At 45.2% G+C, this 23,608-nt stretch overlaps 1 protein-coding gene across 1 annotated transcript in view; it reads left to right on the forward strand.

Annotated features, from left to right (window-relative positions):
• LOC139253819 (low-density lipoprotein receptor-related protein 1-like) overlaps positions 1–23,608 on the forward strand; it is a 2,398,725-nt gene that overhangs the window by 1,043,880 nt on the left and 1,331,237 nt on the right. Inside the window, exon 13 of the mRNA XM_070873585.1 lies at positions 22,044–22,224. Coding sequence (XP_070729686.1) covers positions 22,044–22,224 — 181 coding nt within the window. The remainder of the gene's footprint in view (positions 1–22,043; positions 22,225–23,608) is intronic.

A 23,608-nucleotide genomic window follows, 5' to 3' on the forward strand; every position in this document is an offset into this window, starting at 1 on the left:
GGGTGGCCATCTCCCAAGCTTCGGGACCTCCTGAAACCTTCCCACAGAGTTATATAAGGTAAGTCCTTCCAGTAGGACTGCTTAAATTTTCATCCCTTATGGCCTTAATCATAGTGCATGCCCTGACGTGTCGTTTGGCATGTTTTATTCGTGCACATGTTAATCCAATCATGACCAACAGAACAAGGCCCTGTATTACTACAAGTACGTGTGATATTATTCTTATCCATGGGTGAAATTGAATATTAAGTCCAATGTCCCACAGCTTTGAGTACCAGGGCTGATCAGCCAGCATTGCGTTAGTGTCTCTCTGTAAATTGTCTATTTCTTCCATCAGCCGGATATACTGTCGTCTTTGATTTTGGATTCCTTGCACCAGACGTAATTGTTCCTCATTTAATTCCGGTATCTGTTTGCCTTGCGGTTCCCATACCGCCTCTTCGTACCCTTCTCGGAGGGTATCCGTGATTGTTCCGTGGATGATTTCCGTTGCCTCGGGATGAATATGATATCCGTCTATGTCTATTTCACCCTTCGGTCTGAAGCAGAAGTTAGGACTAATGAGGACACAGGGGGGTGACTACTCCCCTGGTCTTAATGGTTAGGTTGGCTGCCCCCGTGCTCACGCACAACTCTCCGTTCCCTTGCGGGGCAGCGATGGTCTCCAGGTCGTGTTCAAGAGGAGTGATACTCAGCATACATCCGTTTATCTGGTGGAATCCGCACTCATCATTCGTCATTTGTGGCGTACCTCGACATAAAACCACTTGGTTATTTTTATAGCAGTCGATTATGGCAATGCCTCTGGTATTATTGTTAACTTTAATCGCCCATCTGGCAGGCTGATGGTAACGCAACCGAGTTTGGTTTCTCACTTCACCGATATTATCAATCTGGTATAAGGGGTCTCCCTTTGTCACATCATACTGTGGTATGGACAACACAAATCCAATCATATTCACTCGCCCAGTAATACATCTGAATTTTGGCACCCATGCGTGACTATTCCTTTGTACCTCGCATGTGTTATTCGCCTTTTTATCTAGAGTCCAATTGTTAAGTATACTGTTTGGGATCCAATCTGGTATGTCCCCATTTTGGAGTTGCTCCAAATTATGTTATGTTGTACCTCACTTAATATCCAGGCCCCATACCCGGAGCAAACTATCTCAGCTTGTAATCGTTTACTTATATCGTTCCCCATTGCGTAGATCAAATTTATTGTCTTGGCATGTTTCTGCAAGTTCCCCTTCCGCGCCATCTCCCAACTGCGCTTGTAGGACTTGGTTATCCATGTCCCTTCCCAGCACACCCCTCAAGATTTGCGTCAAGGTATTGACCCTGTCATCTATTGCATACAGGTCTATGGTATTCACTGTTGCAAGGCCCGCAGCATAACCCGTGCCCAGCATTTCCAGTATATCCCTTTTCGTTCGACCTCGTTCTATCCCCTTTCTGGTATTGAATCTCATGGTTGTGGATTCCGGGCCTTCAAGGATTCTCTGAGTCAGATTCTGGTACAGACTTATAGTCTCATTCCCACAGAAGCGAGGAAGGATGATGTCCGTTAGGTTTAGGACCACCGTAAGTAGCCGTTGCCGCACCCCAAAATGTATCTTCTTCTTAGATTTCCTTATTACTAATCCCCCTGTGACTCCCGTCTTTATGGACGGGCATGTGGGAGGGGGATGTGTGGTGGTACTATAAAGAGTTGTAGTTCCCAGAGTGGTTGTTGGAGCAACGGTGGTGGATCTATTCCGGACTCGAATGTCCCAACACCACTGATCTGCACCCACACACGAGGAGGCTGGGCATATTCTCCAACTGGTATCCCCTGGTTGAGGTCTCCCTGAGAATTGGGCAAAGACAGGCGTGCACCTTATTTGTGCCGTCTCCCTGTGAGTACAACTTCCCCGTTTCTTCTCTAGCACGAAGCACACTGTGGTCTCGTTTACTATTACTGTTATGCCCTGGCTATTGGTCCACCCCCAATGTCGATTGTCATCTGGGTTGAATTGAGTTATGCCCGTTAGTCCAATGTTACAATTTAAATCGACTGTTGTACCGGCTACCACCACTAAGGATCTCGAATCAGTTAATAGTTTCAGATGTTCTATAGTATAGGCCTTGGGGTCTGTAGCTTCCTTCGTCGGATGATGTCCCGGCTCCAATAGGAATAGGATCCTGTAAAACACAACGTTTCCGGTGTTCACCGGTCGGTTAAGATCCAAATCGTTTCAACTGGGTCCAGTGCTTCCATCTACCAATACCCCCCATATCTATGCAAGCGCATGTGTCGCTGATCATGATCACTTGGTGGGGACCGGTCCATTTTGGTGAGAGTCCAGGTTTCTCGAGATTCAACCTCACCATGACCTGGCTCCCTATGGGGGGTACCTGAAACTTTTGTTCCTTCGTATCCCTTTCTAAATCTTTAATGGCTTGTTGGTCCCTAGCTTGAGCTAATCCATGCAGCTGTTTACATAGCTCCATGACGAACCTCTGTATCTTGTCCTTGTAGGATCCCACGTCCTCACTCCCAGATACTAATACTTCTGGCAATCTCATAGCTCTGCCTGTCATTAGCTCAAAGGGGGTCAGTCCGGTAGTTCGGCTCGGGGTGGCTCTTAATTTCATTAGGATTTGTGGAAGTAACTCCACCCACCCCTTCCCGGTCTCCTCGATTGCCTTGGCCAATGCAGTTTTTAGGGTCCTATTCATCCGCTCTACTAATCCGGACGATTCCGGATGGTACGGGATGTGGAATTTTTGTTTAATCCCTAGTAGGGCATAGACTTGTTTCATGACTTTCCCTGTAAAATGTGTACCTTGATCTGAGTCCAATTGCAGTGGCATCCCCCACCTGGGTATTATTTCCCCAGCCAGGATTTTAGCCACTGTATCGGCGGTGCAATTCCTGGTAGCAAAGGCTTCTACCCACTTTGTAAATTGATCTATTACTACCAGGCAGTACATTTTTCCCCTCTGGCTGGGCAGTGGCCTGGTAAAATCTATTTGTAGGGCTTCCCAGGGTCCCTTTGGGCAAGGTTGGTGTCCCAGTCGGACCTTTATCCTTTTTCCCGGGTTGTATTTTGCTCAGGTTATACACCTCCTACAATAGTTTTCTACGTCTCTCCCCATTCCTTCCCACCACCAACATCGTGACATGGAGTTTATCATGCCAGTCCTACCAGTGTGGGTATATCCATGGTAGAGACCCAATAGATTCTGTCCGGGACCACCATGTTGTCATCTCTCCTCCACACTCCATCCGCCCCCTTTCTTGCTCCGTTCGGTTCCCATCCTTTTATTTCTTGCGGGGTGGATTCTCCCTGTACCTTGAGTATGTTTATTTCTTCTGTTTGGGTGACACATGAGCCAATCGGGGTCCTGTCTGCTTCAGCTGCCTGTCTGGCAGCTTCGTCTGCCCAGGCATTTCCCTGCTGGTGCCTGTCTGTGATTTTTGAGTGCGCTTTAATTTTTATTGCTGCACATTCCTGAGGGAGGAGGGAAGCTTCTACCAATCCCTTGACTATCTCTTCATGCCTAATGGGTCCCCCTCCCGAAGTCACGTATCCCCGCCTCCTCCAAGCAGTCATGTAGTCGTGCACCACTCCGAAGGCGTACCGGCTATCAGTGTATATGTTGACCCTTTTTCCTGCTGCTAGTTTCAATGCCTTGGTAAGGGTTACCAATTCCGCTACCTGAGCTGATAGATTTCCCTCTAGGGCACCCTTTCCCCTGTCTTCCCCATTGTTGTCCACGACTGCCCACCCTGTCCGGGGGGTTCCGTTTACTTATCGACGGGATCCATCGACATAAAGATCCATATCTGCCCTTTCGAGTGGGGTTTCCCTAATCTGGCTCCCTTCTTCCTCGCTCCCCGTGGGGTCACACTGGTGCTCCTTGCCTTCGGTGATTATCCAGCCTGCGGGATTATTCCCGCCATCCTTTATGATAGTCAAGGCGCCATTTGGAGGCAAAAGCATTGCTTCCCAATTGGCGCGTCGTGCGTCTGATATTGTCCTTAGTCTCCCAGTGTTAAGCAGTTCCACAAGGGTATGTGGTGTATGCAGGATAATCTGCCCGGTCATTATGATAGGCTCGCTAACCCTCACAGCCCATGCTGCACAATCAAGGGCTGCGACACATCGAGATCGGCCCGCGGCCACTGCTCCTTGTTTCGTGGAGTAATATGCGACAGGTCTTTGTCTATCCCCGTGTTCCTGGGTTACCACCGCATTGTCGTGGGTCTCACTATTGTACATATACAGGTGGAAGGGCCTACTCTGATCCGGCAACCCCAAGGCGAGTGCGCTCATAAGGGCGTGTTTAAGCTGTGTGAATGCCGCCTCTTGGGGGCGGCCCCAGTCTACAGGCTCCTGGGATGGTTTACCTCCTTTCACTAGATCTTGTATTGGCTGGGCCATTTCTGCATATTCTGGGATAAAGTTCCGGCAACAATTAAATAGCCCCAATATCTGTCGAACCCCTCTCACTGTCCCTAGTCTAGGCATAGTTCTAATAGCCTCCTTCCTATCAGCGGGCATCTGCCTGTTCCCTTGGGATACTACGTATCCCAAGTATGTAACCTCCCTTCTTTCGACCTGGACTTTCCTAGGGTTAGCCTTCAACCCCGAGCGCTGTAAGGCCCCTAGTACTGTAGTTAGGGCCATCAGGTGTTGTGCCTCAGTACCTGAGGCGATAAGAATATCGTCCACGTACTGTAGTACAGTGCTTCCTTCCCCTACATCCAGGGGTTCCAAGATCCCTGACAATGCCCGGTGAAATATCCCCAGGCTATTGTGAAACCCCTGGGGCACCCTGGTCCACGTATATTGTCTCCCCTTTATAGTGAAGGCAAACTTCTTCTGTGACTCCTCCTCTAAAGGTATGGCCCAGAACCCGTTTGCTATGTCAAGTACCGTAAAGATTTTATGTTCTGGGTTCAGGCCGTTGAACACAGTAGAAGGGCTCGCCACAATCGGGTATTCCCTTGGGGTGACTTTGTTCAGGGCGGTATAATCAACGGTGAACCTATAAGTCCCGTCGGGTTTCTTCACAGGCCACACCGGTGAATTAGTGGTGGCTGTTACTGGCTTCACCACCCCTTGCGCTTCTAACTCCTGGATTATTTGGTAGACTGCTGCATCAGCCTCGGGTTTTAAGGGGTATTGTTTATGGGCCTTATGCTCCGGCCCGGGAACATTGACCGGGTTCATCCGGGCCAGCCCACAATCCTGTTTGTGCCGTGCCCACAGTGTCGGGTATAGTCGGCAGACAGTGCCCCACACTCCCTTCGTTTCCCATTCGGGCTGTATTGGGACTATCCTTGCCACTCGCTGCTGCGGATGTCCCGGGCAATCAAATTTCTGTTCGGTTTGATGTTTCCCTCCCCATATAATTCGATTACGCTGGGGGTCTATAAGTGCCCCTACTTCCCTCAAAGTGTCTATCCCTAGTATGGTGCCTTCTGGGTTAGGGCAGCACCAGAATTGGGTAGGTATCATTATGCCCTGTATCTCCAGAGGTACTACTTCACTCAATGTTGCTTTTTTAAATCCTCCCCCTATTCCCTGAATATTGACTGTGGTCTGGGTAAGGGGGAGGTCTAGGTTGGTTATGGATAACGACGCTCCCGTGTCTACTAGCAAGTTGCACTGCCGGCCCCCTAACACCGCACCAATGAACATACGGGAATCTAGCGTTGGCTGTTCCAACCGTCCTTCGGGGGCCGGTAACCCCTAGCGGCCACCACTAGCCAGTTTAAGCAGGTTAAGGAGCTCTTCATAAGAGGGTGGCTCCGACGGGGGCAATACCTTTTGCTGGAGGGTCTCCACCAGTTCCTCACGGGTAATGGGCATCCCAGTTTGTTTCCTGGTTTGCTGGGGGCCCTTCCCCGCCTCCCCCGCTTTCTGTGTTTGGCAGTTTCTTGCCATGTGTCCCGGTTTATTGCAATTATTGCACCTAAACGTCTCCTTTCTGGCATCCTTTCGTGGGCATTTTTTGCTAGTGTGTCCGCCCTGATGGCACGTGTAACATGTCAAGGGGGCGGCGCGGAGGTCCCCATCCCCTTCCTTTCCTTCTGTTGCTAATGCTGTTGCCACCATCTTTGACACTTTCTCCTTCTGCTCAGCCATTCTGTGCCCACTCTAAGATCTCATCATAGTCATCCCCTATCTTAAATCCTAGTTTAATTACCTTTTGATGCGCCTCCCCCAGCCCATCCTTAAGCATTTCTAGAAATGCCTCGTCATCCTTCTCGGGGTCATTTACACCGGAGTGGTCCTTGTACTCGAGCCATTTCCGCTCCCCATACTCGCCTGCAGTTTCGTTTGGCTTCTGGGTTATCTTTAATATTCTGCTCCAGTTAGTTCTTCTAGGTCCCCAACATCCAGCCATCCCGTGTTTTAGGTCTAGCAACCGCTGTGGCTTGGTCCGGTTCCCTATCGTCATCCAGCCACCATTTTGCACGTTTAGGGTAGCCCCCTGCCAATTTACACTACCGGTTTTGGCCTTTACCAAACTGTGTATGTCACCTAAGGTTAAGTTATGCGCATCGAACATTTCCTCAACCTTTTGCCAGAACTCTGTATTTCTGCTATTGGGTTTGGGTGTGGGTAGATCCTTTAATAGTGTCTGTCTCTCATGCGGGGTAAGTGAAACTTCTTGTATAGTGACGTGAGCGGGTTGCTGTCTGTGTGCAGGGGTGGTAGTCGTGCGTACGGCAGCTGCCTGTATGTATTCATTATATGCCGAGGGCTCTCTCTGCGTTCCATCATCTGGAGGCTCTCCTACTGGTATTTCCTCCAGGGAGGGATACATTGGAGCGGTTATCGGGGCTACCTTTGGGTTGGGTATTGCTGATGCACACTGTAGGGGTTGACCGTTGTCCTTTATGACCCTTTCTAAGGTTGCTATTTTCGTGTTTAATTTCTGAATCAGCTCAACATGGGTATCTATTTCCTTTACTAGTTCCCGGTAGCAGGTGAGGATAATTGCCTGGGCCATTCTAACCTTGTATTTGGTCTGACTATCCCACCATTTTTTCTGCCTATCAGGGCAGCCGTGGGCTGCCACCCTCTCCGCTTCATTCCTTCCATTAAGGTTGCATATTTGTTACTTAGTAATTCTAATAGAGACCCTTCGGGTCCCTGGTTACCCTCTCCCCTTTTCCCTTGTTTAATGGCCTGGGTCCCCATTCCCTCACCAGTCCCATTTGTTCCTTTACTTGCCAAGTTACCCATATTCTTCGGGCTATGAGGGTCGTGGGTACTCCCTTAAATTCGAGTCAGGTATGCAGGACGCTTTTTATATGTCTTCCCTTGCGCCATACACTCGTACCACTGCACGCTTTGGGTCAATATTATCCTGCTCAGGGACGTTGTCTCTATTCCCTCATTCTCTCGTCCCAGCACCGTGCGCTCGTACCGCTTCAGGTCAATAGACCTCCCTCTCCCTCTATATCTTCCCTTGCGTCGTACCCTGATCGCACTGCCGTGCTACCTCCACGCGCGCGTTTTAGGATGCACCTTTTGACCCCCTTTCACCCCGAGATCGTCCTTGTCCTCCATCTCCGTCCCTCCGGGACTCACTACAGATGGTTCTTTTGTACGGATGTCCTTCCTTTGCGGTTTACAGTGCCACAGCTCTAACTTGAAGGTGGTAAATTAAAACATACCCACCCCAACAGCTGGGTCATTGTTCCGTTCGGGAAGTCCGTACCCTGCTCGCAGGGGGAGAGAGGGAAGGCTTCTTTTCCCACGAGCGGGCCCACTGATATAGAGGGTCGAAGCTCGCCCCAGCCCACGTAGCGATACTCGAAGTTAGCAGACAGAGACGGATGGCAAAGTATAACAATCTTTATTACGAACGTCCGGGAACAACCCGCATCACAGCCGCCTGTGAGTGGGGTATATGCTCCCCGAACAGCACAATCATACAACTTTTATACATTTCAAAAACCCCTCTCTTCCCGGACAAGACCTCCCTAGATCTCTAATTGGACTACCTTCTCAGCGCTACTTCCCTAATTGGACAACCTTATCAGTACTATACCGGATTGACAGGTCATGAGCTCTGACTGACAGGCCATGATCTCGTGACCATCTTAGACCGTTCCCAGAATGGTATCATTACGTTGGGATTTGTTATACATTTCCTTTGGTGCCATGAAGTCTCTCTCTGGTCTCTTCTCACCGCCTTATCAGCGGTCTGTTTAGGTTCTCTCCTATTGAAACCCATAACAGTACCTTCTGGAGCCTTGGAGCTGGACTATACAAGGCTTGAGAAGAGATACAAGGCATGAGAAGAGATACAAGGCGTGAAAAGAAAAGCCTTTATCTCCTTATGCAGGGACCAGCACTTTAACCCTTGTCCCGCTGGTACCCCTAATGCCAAATTTCTCTTATAAGCCCCAATGTCTAAGCACTGGTCAAAGTAACAGTACATTGAAGTCATGCTATCGGTGCCTGGGACAACACATTGTTCAAAGCTGTCCATATGTGAACGCAGAGTGTTTCTATTGCAAGAAAACAGGGCATCTTGCCGACTGAAGATTAAATCAATTGTCAATGCTAGAAGAAGAAATCGTCCGACACTACATAGCATTGAAGAAAAGCAACAGGACAAGGAGGTTCTCGAGATTCACATCATCAGGAGCACAAAGGGATTTAATAGCGAATCGTGAAGTATTATCATCCAAGTAGACATTGCAGGAACCATGATACCCATCGAAATCGACACTGGTGCATCCATGATCATAGTAGCAGAATTGCTATATCTCGACAAGATACGTGATTTTCAACTGGGAAAATCAAAGATAGATCTGTGAGGCTACTCAGGAGAGAAAATCTCTGTTGTAGGAAGTATAATGGTGAAATACAAGGATCTGTTTCAGAGCTTGCCTCTCATAATGGTGGCAGGAGACAAGCCTGCCTTGATAGGTACACATTGGTTGGGAACACTGAAGCTGGATTGGAATTAGATTGTTCGTGTGGAAACAAAATTTGCATCGAAGGATGATGTTATCAAGCAGTATCTGAAGGTGCTCTGTGAAACAGGTAGTCTGATCCAAGATTTCAAGGTGAGTGTCAGATTGCAGAAGGAGGCTAGACCAGTTTACTGCAAGCCACATCCCGTGCAAAGTTAAAGCACATGGGATTGGGGGTAGTGTGCTGATGTGGATTGAGAACTGGTTGTCAGACAGGAAGCAAAGAGTAGGAGTAAATGGGTACTTTTCAGAATGGCAGGCAGTGACTGGTGGGGTACCGCAAGGTTCTGTGCTAGGGCCCCAGCTGTTTACATTGTACATTAATGATTTAGACGAGGTGATTAAATGTAGTATCTCCAAATTTGCAGATGACACTAAGTTGAGTGGCAGTGTGAGCTGCGAAGAGGATGCTATGAGGCTGCAGAGTGATTTGGATAGGTTAGGTGAGTGGGCAAATGCATGGCAGATGAAGTATAATGTGGATAAATGTGAGGTTATTCACTTTGGTGGTAAAAACCGAGAGACAGACTATTATCTGAATGGTGACAGATTAGGAAAAAGGGAGGTGCAACGAGACCTGGGTGTCATAGTACATCAGTCATTGAAGGTTGGCATGCAGGTACAGCAGGCGGTTAAGAAAGCAAATGGCATGTTGGCCTTCATACCAAGGGGATTTGAGTACAGGGGCAGGGAGGTGTTACTACAGTTGTACAGGGCCTTGGTGAGGCCACACCTGGAGTATTGTGTACAGTTTTGGTCTCCTAACTTGAGGAAGGACATTCTTGCTATTGAGGGAGTGCAGCGAAGGTTCACCAGACTGATTCTCAGGATGGTGGAACTGACCTATCAAGAAAGACTGGATCAACTGGGCTTGTATTCACTGGAGTTCAGAAGAATGAGAGGAGATCTCATCGAAACGTTTTAAATTCTGACGGGTTTAGACAGGTTAGATGCAGGAAGAATGTTCCCAATGTTGGGGAAGTCCAGAACCAGGGGTCACAGTCTTAGGATAAGGGGTAAGCCATTTAGTACCGATATGAGGAGAAACTTCTTCACCCAGAGAGTGGTGAACCTGTGGAATTCTCTACCACTGAAAGTTGTTGAGGCCAATTCACTAAATATATTCAAAAAGGAGTTAGATGTAGTCCTTACTACTAGTGGGATCAAGGGGTATGGCAAACAGCAGGAATGGGGTACTGAAGTTGCATATTCAGCCATGAACTCATTGAATAGCGGTGCAGGCTCGAAAGACCGAATGGCCTCCTCCTGCACCTATTTTCTATGTTTCTATGTACCTTACGCACTCAAGGAGAAAGTTGAGAAATATTAGAAACTGATATAATTATCTCTAAGGTAAAATATTTGTTCTACTTTTCATACATACATAAGCTGCCAATCACAGCTGAAGGGATTGGTAGAGCAACCAAACGTGATCCAGTTATGTCAAATGTGTATGATTACATAACAAATGGATGGCCAAACCAGGTATCAGAGGAAGATATTCATCCATACTTCATTCGTAGGAATGAACTTTCAGTGGATAAAGATTGTATCATGTGTGCTGCAAGAGTGGTTATTCCAAATAAGTTCAGGTCCGTGTACAAAATGTCAATCAGTGAGCAAGAAACCACCATCAGTGCCTTTACAGCCATGGAACTCGCTTCCCAGGATGTGGCAAAGGTGACATGTAGATTTTGATGAGCTCAAAGGACTGATGTCAGGCTCTCTCCCTCCTTTCATCAATAGTGGGGATACATTAGCTACCTTCCAATCTATTCTATGGAATTTTGGAAGATGACAACCAATGCATCCACTATCTCTATAGCCACCTTTTTCAAAACCCTAGGATGTAGGCCATCAGGTCCAGGTGATTTATTGGCTTTCAGTGCATTAATTTCTCCAGTACTATTTTTTTTACTAATACTAATTTCTTTTAGCCCTCTAGCCCTTTGGTTCTCTACTATTTCTGGAAGTTTTTTTGTGTCTTCTGCAATGACAGACACAAAGTATTTGTTTAATTTCTCTGCCATTTCCTTATTCCCTATTATAATTTCTTCTGTCTCAGCCTGTAAAGTACCCACATTTACTTTTGCCAATCTTTTCCTTTTTTATACCTAAAGAAACTTTTACCATCTGTTTTTATGTCTCTCGCTAGTTTACTCTCATATTCTATTTCCCCTTTCTTTATCAATTTCTTGGTCATCCTTTGCTGAATTCTAAAATCCTCCCGATCCTCAGGCTTGCTGTTCTTTTTGACAACACGTTATAAGCCTCTTCCTTTGATCTAATACTATCTTTAACTTCTTGTTAGCCATGGTTGTATCACTTTTCCTATGGGGTTTTATTGCCTTAAAAGAATGTATGTTTGTTGTAAATTATCTATTAATTCTTTGAATGCAAGCCATTGCTTGTCCACCATCATACTTTTTAATGTAGTTTTCCAATCTACCTTAGCCAACTCACCCATCATACCTACATAGTTGCTTTGTTTAGATTTAAGACCTTAATTTGGATTTAACTAAATGACTTACAAACTCAATATAAAATTCTGTTATGGTCACTTTAATGTCTTTCTAAGAAACGAGCAGAAGTGTTGGAAGCAGTGGGTACTTGTTGAAATAATTATGTTGGGAGAGTGGAAATGCTAAGCGGTTTGACCTCGTGATCAATGATGGTGTTAACTTGAACATGGATTCAGAAGCTCCATGTGAAATAGTCAAATTTGTGGATTAGACCAAATTAGAAAGGCTGTTGAATCTAAGGAGGCATTTCAGAAACTTCAAAATAAATTAGAGAAGTTATGCAACTAAGTGGAAAATTAGAAGCTGAACTTTAATAAGGATAAGTGTAAAGAAAAAATAAGAAACATGAGTCATGTCAAAATGGCTAAGAATAGCTTTGAAATAGATCTAAGGGTTTCGCAAGTCTGGGCCCAATTTTAACTCCAGGCAGATGGGTCGAGAGGTGAGTTGGAAATTAACCCGTTGCTCCAGAAATCAAACCTGATTAACATGCTGCCAATCCACTCCTGCTCTCCCCAACTCCATAAAGGAAAGCAAAAAAAAATTGCCTTTATTGGCCTCTTCGAGGGTTGAGCCTCTACTGATCGGCTTTGGCAGAATAGTTGCAACAGCTTCCCCGCTCAGGCCTGAGTTAAAATTGCAGTCCAGCCTCTGAAGAATTTTCTCCTTCCTTGCCGCCCCCCCCCCTCCACCTATTGATCTTAGTTTTGCTAGTGCTCCATTGTCATAATCAATCAAATACTGCCTTGATGTCTAGATTGGAAAATGCAGAAAAATTAATAAAAAATAATAAGGCATGAAAAGAGAAAACTGGAGGAACAAAATAGTTATTTAGGGGAAATATGGGGTAGGCTTCTAGGCGTAGTTAAAGTACTAAAGAAAAAATCGGACCCTTACACATGATAATGAGACGGTCCATGTGGTAAATAGTATGATAGAAACGTTAGCTTTTTTTTTCCACACGAGAAAATATTAGTATACACATTCTAGTAACTGAAACGATAGGATATACTTTCAAGCTGAGGAGGACAAAGGGTTTGATTAGAGCAGGGAAAATGGAGTACAAGAAGAAGCTTGCAGGGAACATTAAGACGGATTGCAAAAGTTTCTATTGATATGTAAAGAGAAAAAGGTTATTAAGACAAACGTAGGTCCCCTGCAGTCAGAATCAGGGGAAGTCATAACGGGGAACAAAGAAATGGCAGACCAACTGAACAAGTACTTTGGTTCGGTATTCACTAAGGAGGGCACAAACAATCTTCCGGATATAAAAGGGGTCAGAGGGTCTAGTAAGGAGGAGTAACTGAGGGAAATCCTTATTAGTCGGGAAATTGTGTTGGGGAAATTGATGGGATTGAAGGCCGATAAATCCTCAGGGCCTGATGGACTGCATCCCAGAGTACTTAAGGAGGTGGCCTTGGAAATAGCGGATGCATTGACAGTCATTTTCCAACATTCCATTGACTCTGGATCAGTTCCTATCGAGTGGAGGGTAGCTAATGTAACCCCACTTTTTAAAAAAGGAGGGAGAGAGAAAACAAGGAATTATAGACCGGTCAGCCTGACATCGGTCGTGGGTAAAATGATGGAATCAATTATTAAGGATGTCATAGCAGCGCATATAGAAAGAGGTGACATGATAGGTCCAAGTCAGCATGGATTTGTGAAAGGGAAATCATGCTTGACAAATCTTCTGGAATTTTTTGAGGATGTTTCCAGTAGAGTGGACAAGGGAGAACCAGTTGATGTGGTATATTTGGACTTTCAGAAGGCTTTCGACAAGGTGCCACACAAGAGATTAATGTGCAAAGTTAAAGCACATGGGATTGGGGGTAGTGTGCTGACATGGATTGAGAACTGGTTGTCAGACAGGAAGCAAAGAGTAGGAGTAAATGGGTACTTTTCAGAATGGCAGGCAGTGACTAATGGGGTACCGCAAGGTTCTGTGCTGGAGCCCCAGCTGTTTACCCTGTACATTAATGATTTAGACGAGGGGATTAAATGTAGTATCTCCACATTTGCGGATGACACTAAGTTGGGTGGCAGTGTGAGCTGCGAGGAGGATGCTATGAGGCTGCAGAGTGACTTGGATAGGTTAGGTGAGTGGGCAAATGCATGGCAGATGAAGTATAATGTGGATAAATGTGAGGTTATCCACTTTGGTGGCAAAAACAGAGAGACAGACTATTATCTGAATGGTGACAGATTAGGAAAAGGGGAGGTGCAATGAGACCTGGGTGTCATGGTACATCAGTCATTGAAGGTTGGCATGCAGGTACAGCAGGCGGATAAGAAAGCAAATGGCAAGTTGGCCTTCATAGCGAGGGGATTTGAGTACAGCGGCAGGGAGGTGGTGCTACAGTTGTACAGGGCCTTGTTGAGGCCACACCTGGAGTATTGTGTACAGTTTTGGTCTCCTAACTTGAGGAAGGACATTCTTGCTATTGAAGGGAGTGCAGCGAAGGTTCACCAGACTGATTCCCGGGATGGCGGGACTGACCTATCAAGAAAGACTGGATCAACTGGGCTTGTATTCACTGGAGTTCAGAAGAATGAGAGGGGACCTCATAGAAACGTTTAAAATTCTGATGGGTTCAGACAGGTTAGATGCAGCAAGAATGTTCCCAATGTTGGGGAAGTCCAGAACCAGGGTCACAGTCTAAGGATAAGGGGTAAGCCATTTAGGACCGAGATGAGGAGAAACTTCTTCACCCAGAGAGTGGTGAACCTGTGGAATTCTCTACCACAGAAAGTTGTTGAGGCCAATTCACTGAATATATTCAAAAAGGAGTTGGATTAAGTCCTTACTACTAGGGGGATCAAGGGGTATGGCGAGAAAGCAGGAATGGGGTACTGAAGTTGCATGTTCAGCCATGAACTCATCGAATGTCGGTGCAGGCTAGAAGGGCCGAATGGCCTACTCCTGCACCTATTTTCTATGTTTCTATGTAAGCTCATAGAGTAAGTAAAGGCAATAAAAATGGACTACTTAAATGTTTATTGAGGACCACATTTATGCATCCAGGCACACTTAAGGAAATTATGCTGGAAATAGTGGATACTGCAGCAGAAATGTTTTATAGCTCATTGAGCACTGGGATTGTACCAGAAGATTGGAAAATAACTTTGGACATTAAAATATGAAAAAGATTGCAAGCTTGTTCCAGACATTACATTAGCATACAAATGCTTAACACGTTCATCTGAAATTCTTCTCTCTATTATTTTAGTGGTGGTGTTCAACCGTTTATTTATTCTAAATAGCAGGGAGGGGAATTTGAGTGAAATGTGGTAAGGTTCCATCTGTTGCAATTGCAACATGAAATTTCATGCCAATAGTCTGTACAGTTTGACATTAAGTGTGGAAAATATAGTGGAGTGAAATTGTTACGGTAATTATTTAAATGAATGCAACGAGATTTATGAAAGCTAAGTGATTCCTGGCAAATATATTTATATTGTTTGAGTCTGCAACCGATTTGACAATAAACTTCGTATCATATGCCTTGATAAAGGATCATAGGGACAGGAGTAGGTCATTTAACCTCTCAAGCCTGTTCCACCATTCAATGAGATCATGTCTGATCTGCAACCTCACTCCATACACCCGCCTTTGCCTCATATTCCTTAATACCTATGGTTAATAAAAATCTATCCATCTCAGAATTAAAATTAATAATTGATCTAGCAAGAATGCAAAGTGTTCAAAAGAAAAATTTCAATGTTTGATAATGCATCAACATAAATTTTGCATGAACATTGGCTAAAGGACTCAAGTGCCTACCCTTGTGTGTTGTTAGTTGGTATGATTGGACAAGGATGAGTGTGAGGGGTAGCTGGTGAGATTGGGATGTGATAATGTAGATTAAGAAAGAGAGATGGGTGGAGGTGCAAGGTAAGTTGGTTGAGAAAGGATGTGCAGTGGTAGGATTGGGAAGGCAGAGAGATGGGGATATGATGAGTGACACAGCAGGATGAGGTTGAGTGTGGCTTTGCAGTAACATTTTATAATTTACTGAGATCATTGAAAGGTTTGCATCACTGCAGCCAGGTCCTCCTGACGACATCCCTGCTTGTGTCCTCCTGCGCAATGTGCAACCAAGCTGCGTTGGTGGCCTGGGGAGGTCTCTCCAATCCATTGGAAGGGAAGAGGATCTCCTTGTGTGCTGTGACTCCCTCCATAAGAATCTGAATATAGTCATTGGAGAGTCTGGGTGCAGCCGTGCACCTCTGTGCAGTGCTTGTTAGTGTTTGCAACACCTCACTGCTGCAGAATACTGACAGCACAACTGTCAAAATGAATGTGGGCATGGCTCCTTTAAGGAAACTGGCTGACAACGCATCATCAAATTACATCATCAGACCCGCTTCCTGTTAATTGGCCGGGAACCTCACAGGGCAGGCTGAACAAGCCCAATCAAGGGAAAATTGTTTTGAGAGGGCGGGCTGCAATGAGGAGCGGTTCCCCACATGCCGCCGATGCCGGCTGCACTCGACTTGGCCACGGGTGGCGAAATCGCAGCCTTCGTGTGTAGAAGTGTTTCCTAAATTCAATCCTGAAAGGCCTGGCTCTAATTTTTACACTATGCCCCCCAGTCCTAGACTCCCCAACCAGCAAAATAGTTTCTCTCTATCTAGCCTACCTTTAATATCTTGAAAACTTTGATCAAATCACCCCTTAACCTTCTGAATTTTTAGGAATACAACCCTAATTTGTGTAATCCTCATAATTTAGGAAGGGAACGATTGCGTAGTTATTAGGTACTGGACTAGAAATCCAGAGACCTGGACCAATGATCCAGAGACATGAGTTTAAATCTCAGCTTGGCAGCTGGTGAATTTAAATTCAGTTAACTAAATAAATCTGGAATAAACAGCTAGTATCAGTAATGGAGACCTTGAAACTAGCGGATTATTGTAAAAAAAAACATCTCGTTCACTAATGTCCTTTAGGGAAGGAAATCTGCCTTCCTTACCTGGTCTGGCCAGGCCTATAGCAATGTGGTTGATTCTTCTCTGCCCTCTGAAATGGCTTCGCAAGCCACTCAAGGGCAATTAGAGAAGGGCGATAAATGTTAGCCTTGCCAGTGACACCCACATCTGTGAACGAATTAAAAAATACCCTGGAGTCTGGCTATCATTCTGGAAAACTTACACTCCACTCCCTCCAAGGCCAATATATCCTTCCTGAGGTGTGGTGCTCAAAATTGCTCACAGTATTCCAAGTGTGGTCTAACCAGGACATTGTGTAACTATAGGATAACTTCTACATTTTTGTATTCTGGTCCTCCAGATATAAAGGCCAGCATTCCATCAGCTATTTTGATTATTTTCTGTACCTGTTCATGACATTTTAATGATCTGTGAACCTGGACCCCCAATCTCTTTGGACCTCCACTGTTTCTAGCTAAGTCAATAACGAAAGAGTTATAGCTAAACTGTAAGGTAAAAATTAAAAAGTGATGTTATAAATTGGGTAATGGTTAGCTAGACATTAGAAGGGTCATTATTGACTATGACGACAATTGGCGTTCCCTACAGATTGTATTAGGAACTCTCCTCTTCATTTTTTAATTTGTTCACAGGAAGAGGTAAAGAAGTAGCTGATGGATATTTCCAAATTAAGATTTTGAGAGGGTAACAAGGGGCATAGGCTGTTATAAATTACTTTTGAAGTGTAGTCAATGTTGTTTTGCAGGCAAAGGAAAAGAGAATCTAAAAAGATTTTGGAGAAGAGCAGTTAATAAGTCAGCTATCCAGCTATTAAAATCAGCCAACTCAGAGGCCAGCAGCTAGGCCCAGGGCAAGGGCAGAGACAGAGGGGTTAGGGATTCTGGGCTCTCAGTGGTTGGGAAGTGATGGGGGAGTGGGGGCGGTTGGGGTGGAGGGGCGGCGTGGTGGGAGTCCGAGCATGGAAGCGATACACATCCCTTGTGGGACCCGAAGGAGCTCCTGCTGACCCCACAAAGGAAAGAAATAAACTTATTTGGAGGAGCCTCCTCTCTCTGCCTGTCAGGAAATCCACAGCCGCTTCTCCACTCTGGCCAATGTTAAAATGGTATGATGACCCCCATCGTGACCCAATTTGCATATTTAAAGCAGGACCTCGTTGGCTTTGGGCAAGCAACATTGGTGTCTACAATTTAAAATTGTAATCAGTGGGAGGTCAGCGGTAAGTCACTTTAACTGCTCACCGTTTCGTCGGGGAAGTTAAAATTCTCCCCAGTGGGCTGAAAGGCCACTTTCAGTGCTCTAAATTCTATACATCTGCAACAATGTGCTGGTTAAATTTTGTCTGGAATTCTGCAGTATTGGTCATTATACCACAAGAAGACTTTTGATGCCCTTAGCAGTGTATAGTGTAGGGTAACACAAATCATATCTGCTCTCAGGGACCTGCATTCTGAGGAAAGGATAGAAAGTAGAGTTTGTTCTTATGGGAAAAGAAGAGACTTTGAGATCACCTCAGTAAGGTTTTTGAATTATGAAGGGAGTTGATGGAGTTGGCCCTGATACACAGTTCATATTGATTATGGTTTCAGTAACTGGGAAGCACAGCTTAAAATTTAAGAACAAGTAACGTTCCCAAGCAGAAGTGTTTCAATCAAAGGGTAATACATTAAGTAGGAAATCACATTGAATCATGGAATATAAACATCAAGCTGTTCCAGTAAAGTTACAACACTGGCATCGATGCAACAATATGGAAAATTGCCCAGGTCTGTCCTGCCCACAAAATCCAAGACAAATTCAACCCGGCTAATTACCATCCTACCATCCTACTTACTCTCAATAACCAGCAAAGTGATGGAAGAGGTCATTGACAGTGCTGTCAAGCAGCACTTACTCACCAATAATCTTCTCACCAACACTCAGTTTGGGTTCCACCATGCCCACTCAACTCCAGACCTCATTACAGCCTTGATCGAAATATGGACAAAAGAGCTGAATTCCAGAGGTGAGGTGAGAGACTGCCCTTGACATCAAGGCAGCATTTGACCAAATTTGGCCTTGGGAGCCTGGGTAAAACTAAAGTCAATGGGGATCAGGGGAAAACTCTCCATTGGCTGGAGTTATACCTAGCACAAAAGAAGATGGTTGTGGTCTAAGCCCCAGGACATCACTGTAGGAGTTCCTCGAGGCAGCGTCCGAGACCCAACAATCTTCAGCTGCTTCATCAATTACTTTTCCTGCATCATAAGGTCAGAAGTGGGGCTGTTCACCGATGATTTCAGTGTTCAGCTCCATTTGCAATTCCTCAGATAATGAAGCAGTCCTTGACTACATGCAGCAAGACCTGGATAACATCCAGGTTTGAGCTGATGAATGGCAAGTAACATCCACGCCACACAAATGCCAGGCAATGATCATCTCCAACAAGAGAGATGAGTGCAGCTCCAAGTCAGGATGGTGAGCAACTTGGAGGGAACTTGGGGGTGATGGTGTTTCATGCACCTTCCGCCCTTGTACTTCTAGGCAGTAGAGGTTGAGAGTTTGGGGTGTGCTGTCGAAGAAACCTTAGCGAGTTCCTGTAGTGCATCCTGTAGATGGTACACACTGCAGCCATGGTATGTCGATGATGGAGGGAGTGAATGTTTCAGATGTTGGATGGGCTGCCAATCATGCGGATTGCTTTGTTCTGGATAGTGTTGAGCTTCTTGAGTGCTGTTGGAGTTGCACTCATCCAGGCAAGTGGAGAGCATTCCATCACACTTGTGACTTGTACCTTGTAGTTGATGGAAAGGCTTTAGGAAGTCAGGAGGTGAGTCAGTCACCACAGAACATCAAACCTCTGACCTGCTCTTGCAGCCACAGTATTTGTGTGGCTGATGCAGTTAAGCTTCTGGTCAATGTTGATGGTGGGGGATTTGGCGATGGTAATCCTGTTGAATTTCAAGGGGAGGTGGATAGACTCTCTCTTTATCGTTGTTCCTTCATTATTGTTGTTCCTTCATTGAACCTGGAAATTCCTACCTAATAGCACTGTAGGACTACATTCACCACACAAACTGCAGTGGTTCAAGAATGCAGCTCACCGCCACTTTCTCAAGGGAAACTTGGATGGGCAATAAATGTTTGCCTGGCTAGCGACACCCATATCCCATGAATGAATTTTAAAAAATGGGTTCAAGAGACAATTAGGCATGTTTCTGCAAGAGTGGTGGGATCACCAGAAAGGTACAAATCTGTTGGGACAAGCAATCTTTCCAAATTCATAAAATATCAGATGTTCCCAACGATGAGTGTTTTCAGCATTTTCTGTTTTTATTTCTATGTAAATGGCAGTCCCTTTTTATACTGCTTCTTATTTTTTCCTCCAATATGCAGCAGTGTAAAAAAAAGAAACAAATCCTGCCAATGCCTGAGGCCATCCTCACAGTGCTACAAGAAAGTTAAACTGCACTTTCCCCAACGTATTAATGCTAAATATTAGATATCTAACCCCATGTTGCATACCATCTAGCTGTTTATTATTGTCTTTAAACTGACAAGAGATAACTATTTGAAAAGTGTTAATGAAAACTTCACCAAAGCTATAATTTATACAGGCTTATATTCACTGGAATTTAGAAGAATAAGTACATAAGAACATAAGAATTAGGAACAGGAGTAGGCCATCTAGCCCCTCGAGCCTGCTCCGCCATTCAACAAGATCATGGCTGATCTGGCCGTGGACTCAGCTCCACTTACCCACCCGCTCCCCATAACCCTTAATTCCCTTATTGGTTAAAAATCTATCTATCTGTGATTTGAATACATTCAATGAGCTAGCCTCAACTGCTTCCTTGGGCAGAGAATTCCACAAATTCACAACCCTCTGGGAGAAGAAATTCCTTCTCAACTCGATTTAAATTGGCTCCCCCGTATTTTGAGGCTGTGCCCCCAAGTTCTAGTCTCCCCGACCAGTGGAAACAACCTCTCTGCCTCTATCTTGTCTATCCCTTTCATTATTTTAAATGTTTCTATAAGATCACCCCTCATCCTTCTGAACTCCAAGGAGTAAAGACCCAGTCTACTCAATCTATCATCATAAGGTAACCCCCTCATCTCCGGAATCAGCTGAGTGAATCGTCTCTGTACCCCCTTCAAAGCAAGGATATCCTTCCTTAAAAAAGGTGACAAAACTGCACGCAGTACTCCAGGTGCGGCCTCACCAATACCCTATACAGTTGCAGCAGGACCTCCCTGCTTTTGTACTCCATCCCTCTCGCAATGAAGGCTAACATTCCATTCGCCTTCCTGATTACCTGCTGCACCTGCAAACTAACTTTTTGGGATTCATGCACAAGGACCCCCAGGTCCCTCTGCACTGCCGCATGTTGTAATTTCTCCCCATTCAAATAATATTCGCTTTTACTGTTTTTTTTTCCAAGGTGGATGACCTCACATTTTCCGACATTGTATTCCATCTGCCAAACCTTAGCCCATTCGCTTAACCTATCTAAATCTCTTTGCAGCCTCTCTGTGTCCTCTACACAACCTGCTTTCCCACTAATCTTTGTGTCATCTGAAAATTTTGTTACATTACACTCTGTCCCCTCTTCCAGGTCAACTATGTATATTGTAAACAGTTGTGGTCCCAGCACCGATCCCTGTGGCACACCACTAACCACCGATTTCCAACCCGAAAAGGATCCATTTATCCCGACTCTCTGCTTTCTGTTAGCTAGCCAATTCTCTATCCATGCTAATACATTTCCACTGACACCGCATACTTTTATCTTCTGCAGTAACATTTTGTGTGGCACCTTATCGAATGCCTTCTGGAAATCTAAATACACCACATCCATCGGTACACCTCTATCCACCACGCTCGTTATATCCTCAAAGAATTCCAGTAAATTAGTTAAACATGATTTCCCCTTCATGAATCCATGTTGCGTCTGCTTGATTGCACTATTCCTATCTAGATGTCCCACTACTTCTTCCTTAATGATAGCTTCAAGCATGTTCCCCACTACAATACAGATGTTAAACTATGGTAGGGGATCTCATGGAAACATATAAAATTCTGACGGGATTGGACAGGTGAGATGCAGGAAGAATGTTCCCAATGTTGGGGAAGTCCAGAACCAGGGGTCACAGTCTAAGGATAAGAGGTAAGCCAGTTAGGACCGAGATGAGGAGAAACTTCTTCACTCAGAGAATTGTGAACCTGTGGAATTCTCTACCACAGAAAGTTGTTGAGGCCAGTTCGTTAGATATATTGAAAACAGAGTTAGATGTGGCCCTAACGGCTAAAGGGATCAAGGGGTATGGAAAGAAAGCAGGAATGGGGTACTGAAATTGCATGATCAGCCATGATCATATTGAATGGTGGTGCAGGCTCGAAGGGCTGAATGGCCTATTCCTGCAACTATTTTCTATGTTTTTATGCTTCTTTGCATAGGAACTGTAGCCTTCATTTTATCCTGAGTCGAGAGGTGATTGTCGGGCTGTCGGGAGGCATGACAGACTCACCCTGACTCAGCAACCTGAGGCCGTTTTAACTCCCACGTGTCATCAGCATTTTTATTTTTCACTTCCAGGTGTGGATAATGTTGAAGGTATCGCTGTGGACTGGATTGGAAATAACTTGTACTGGACAGATGATAGCTACAAGAAGACTATAAGTGTAGCGAGACTGGAGAAGGCTTCTCAGACAAGGAAGACCTTGATAAAAGGTGAAATGTCACATCCGAGAGCCATAGTGTTGGATCCTTTGCAAGGGTGAGTGCTCTCTTTATCAAACTTCAGCAAACTCAATCTGGTGGTATAATTAGTAAATGTGTCCTCACAAATAGCTTTGTGCCCAATAAAAAGACAAATATATGTGATACCCCAGGGGGAGATTTGCATTTAATACAGATTGTGCATTGCTATTGCTTAGCAAATGGCTTCTGTTAGCATCATAGACCTACAGGAAATAGATTGTAAATCAGCAAATGAACATCTATTATTTCCAAGATTTTAAAGTCTAATATAATGTGATGCATAAAATCTGTCATTTCCTTAAACAATCCCTTTATAGGCACAAGATACAACAGAAGCAGGAGGTATTAAACAGCAATTCCAGTTCAACTACACAAGTTGAAGTGCAAATTACATACTAGAGGCAGTGAAATGTCAGTCTGACTGATTTGTTGGACTGGCAATTGGATTACCTGTGAAGCGAGGCGCGATTTGAGTGCAGTGCATGTTCCACGCGCCAAAAGAGGCAAACTGGTCTGCCGGACACATTTTTTAATTATCAGTGAGCTACAGATGCCACTTGCAGCCCCGGAGGCAGCTCACCAGTCACGGGCGGGGTGGGGGGGCTAGCAAGATTGGCCAGCTGGTATACCAGCTGAGGATCCGAGGTGAGTCTGGAAGGGGAGTGAAGGCAATTGCAAGGGGAGCAAGCTGTAGCTGGCAGCAGCCCACAGATTTAATGTGGAGCCAGGAGGAACACTTCACATTCAGGTCAGTATTTTAAAAAAATAACTTTGATTTTTGTTGGCAGACTCTTTCAGGGCCACAGGTTAGGCTACGTGTCAGCCATGGCTCAGTTGGTCGAACTCTCACCTATGAATCGGAATGTTATAGGTTCAAGTCCCACTCCAGAGACTTAAGTACAAAAATCTAGTTTGAGGGAATGCTGAACTGTCAGAGGTGCTGTCTTTTGGATGAGTCATTAAACCAAGGCCCCGTTTGCTCTCTTAGGTGGACGTAAAAGATCCTATAGCACTATTTCGAAGAAGAGCATGGGAGTCATCCCCAGTGTCTTAGCCAATATTCATCCTTCAATGGGGCCATTTAGGGACAAAAAGGGAGTCCTGCGCATAGAGGCAGAGGGTATGGCGGAGGTACTAAATGAGTACTTTGCATCTGTCTTCACCGAGGAAGATGCTGCGATCAACATAGTAAATAAGGAGGTAGAGGAGATACAGGAGGGGATAAGAATGAATAAAAACGAGGTACTAGAAAGCTTGGCTGCACTTAAAGTAGATAAATCACCAGGACCAAATGGAATGCATCCTCGGCTGCTGAGGGAAGTGAAGGAAGAAATTGTGAAGGTATGGCCATAATCTTCCAATCCTCCTTAGAAATAGGAGTGCTGCCAGAGGACTGGAGA

The sequence above is a fragment of the Pristiophorus japonicus genome, chromosome 3 (genome assembly GCF_044704955.1).
Source record: "Pristiophorus japonicus isolate sPriJap1 chromosome 3, sPriJap1.hap1, whole genome shotgun sequence".
Classification (NCBI taxonomy): domain Eukaryota; kingdom Metazoa; phylum Chordata; class Chondrichthyes; family Pristiophoridae; genus Pristiophorus; species Pristiophorus japonicus.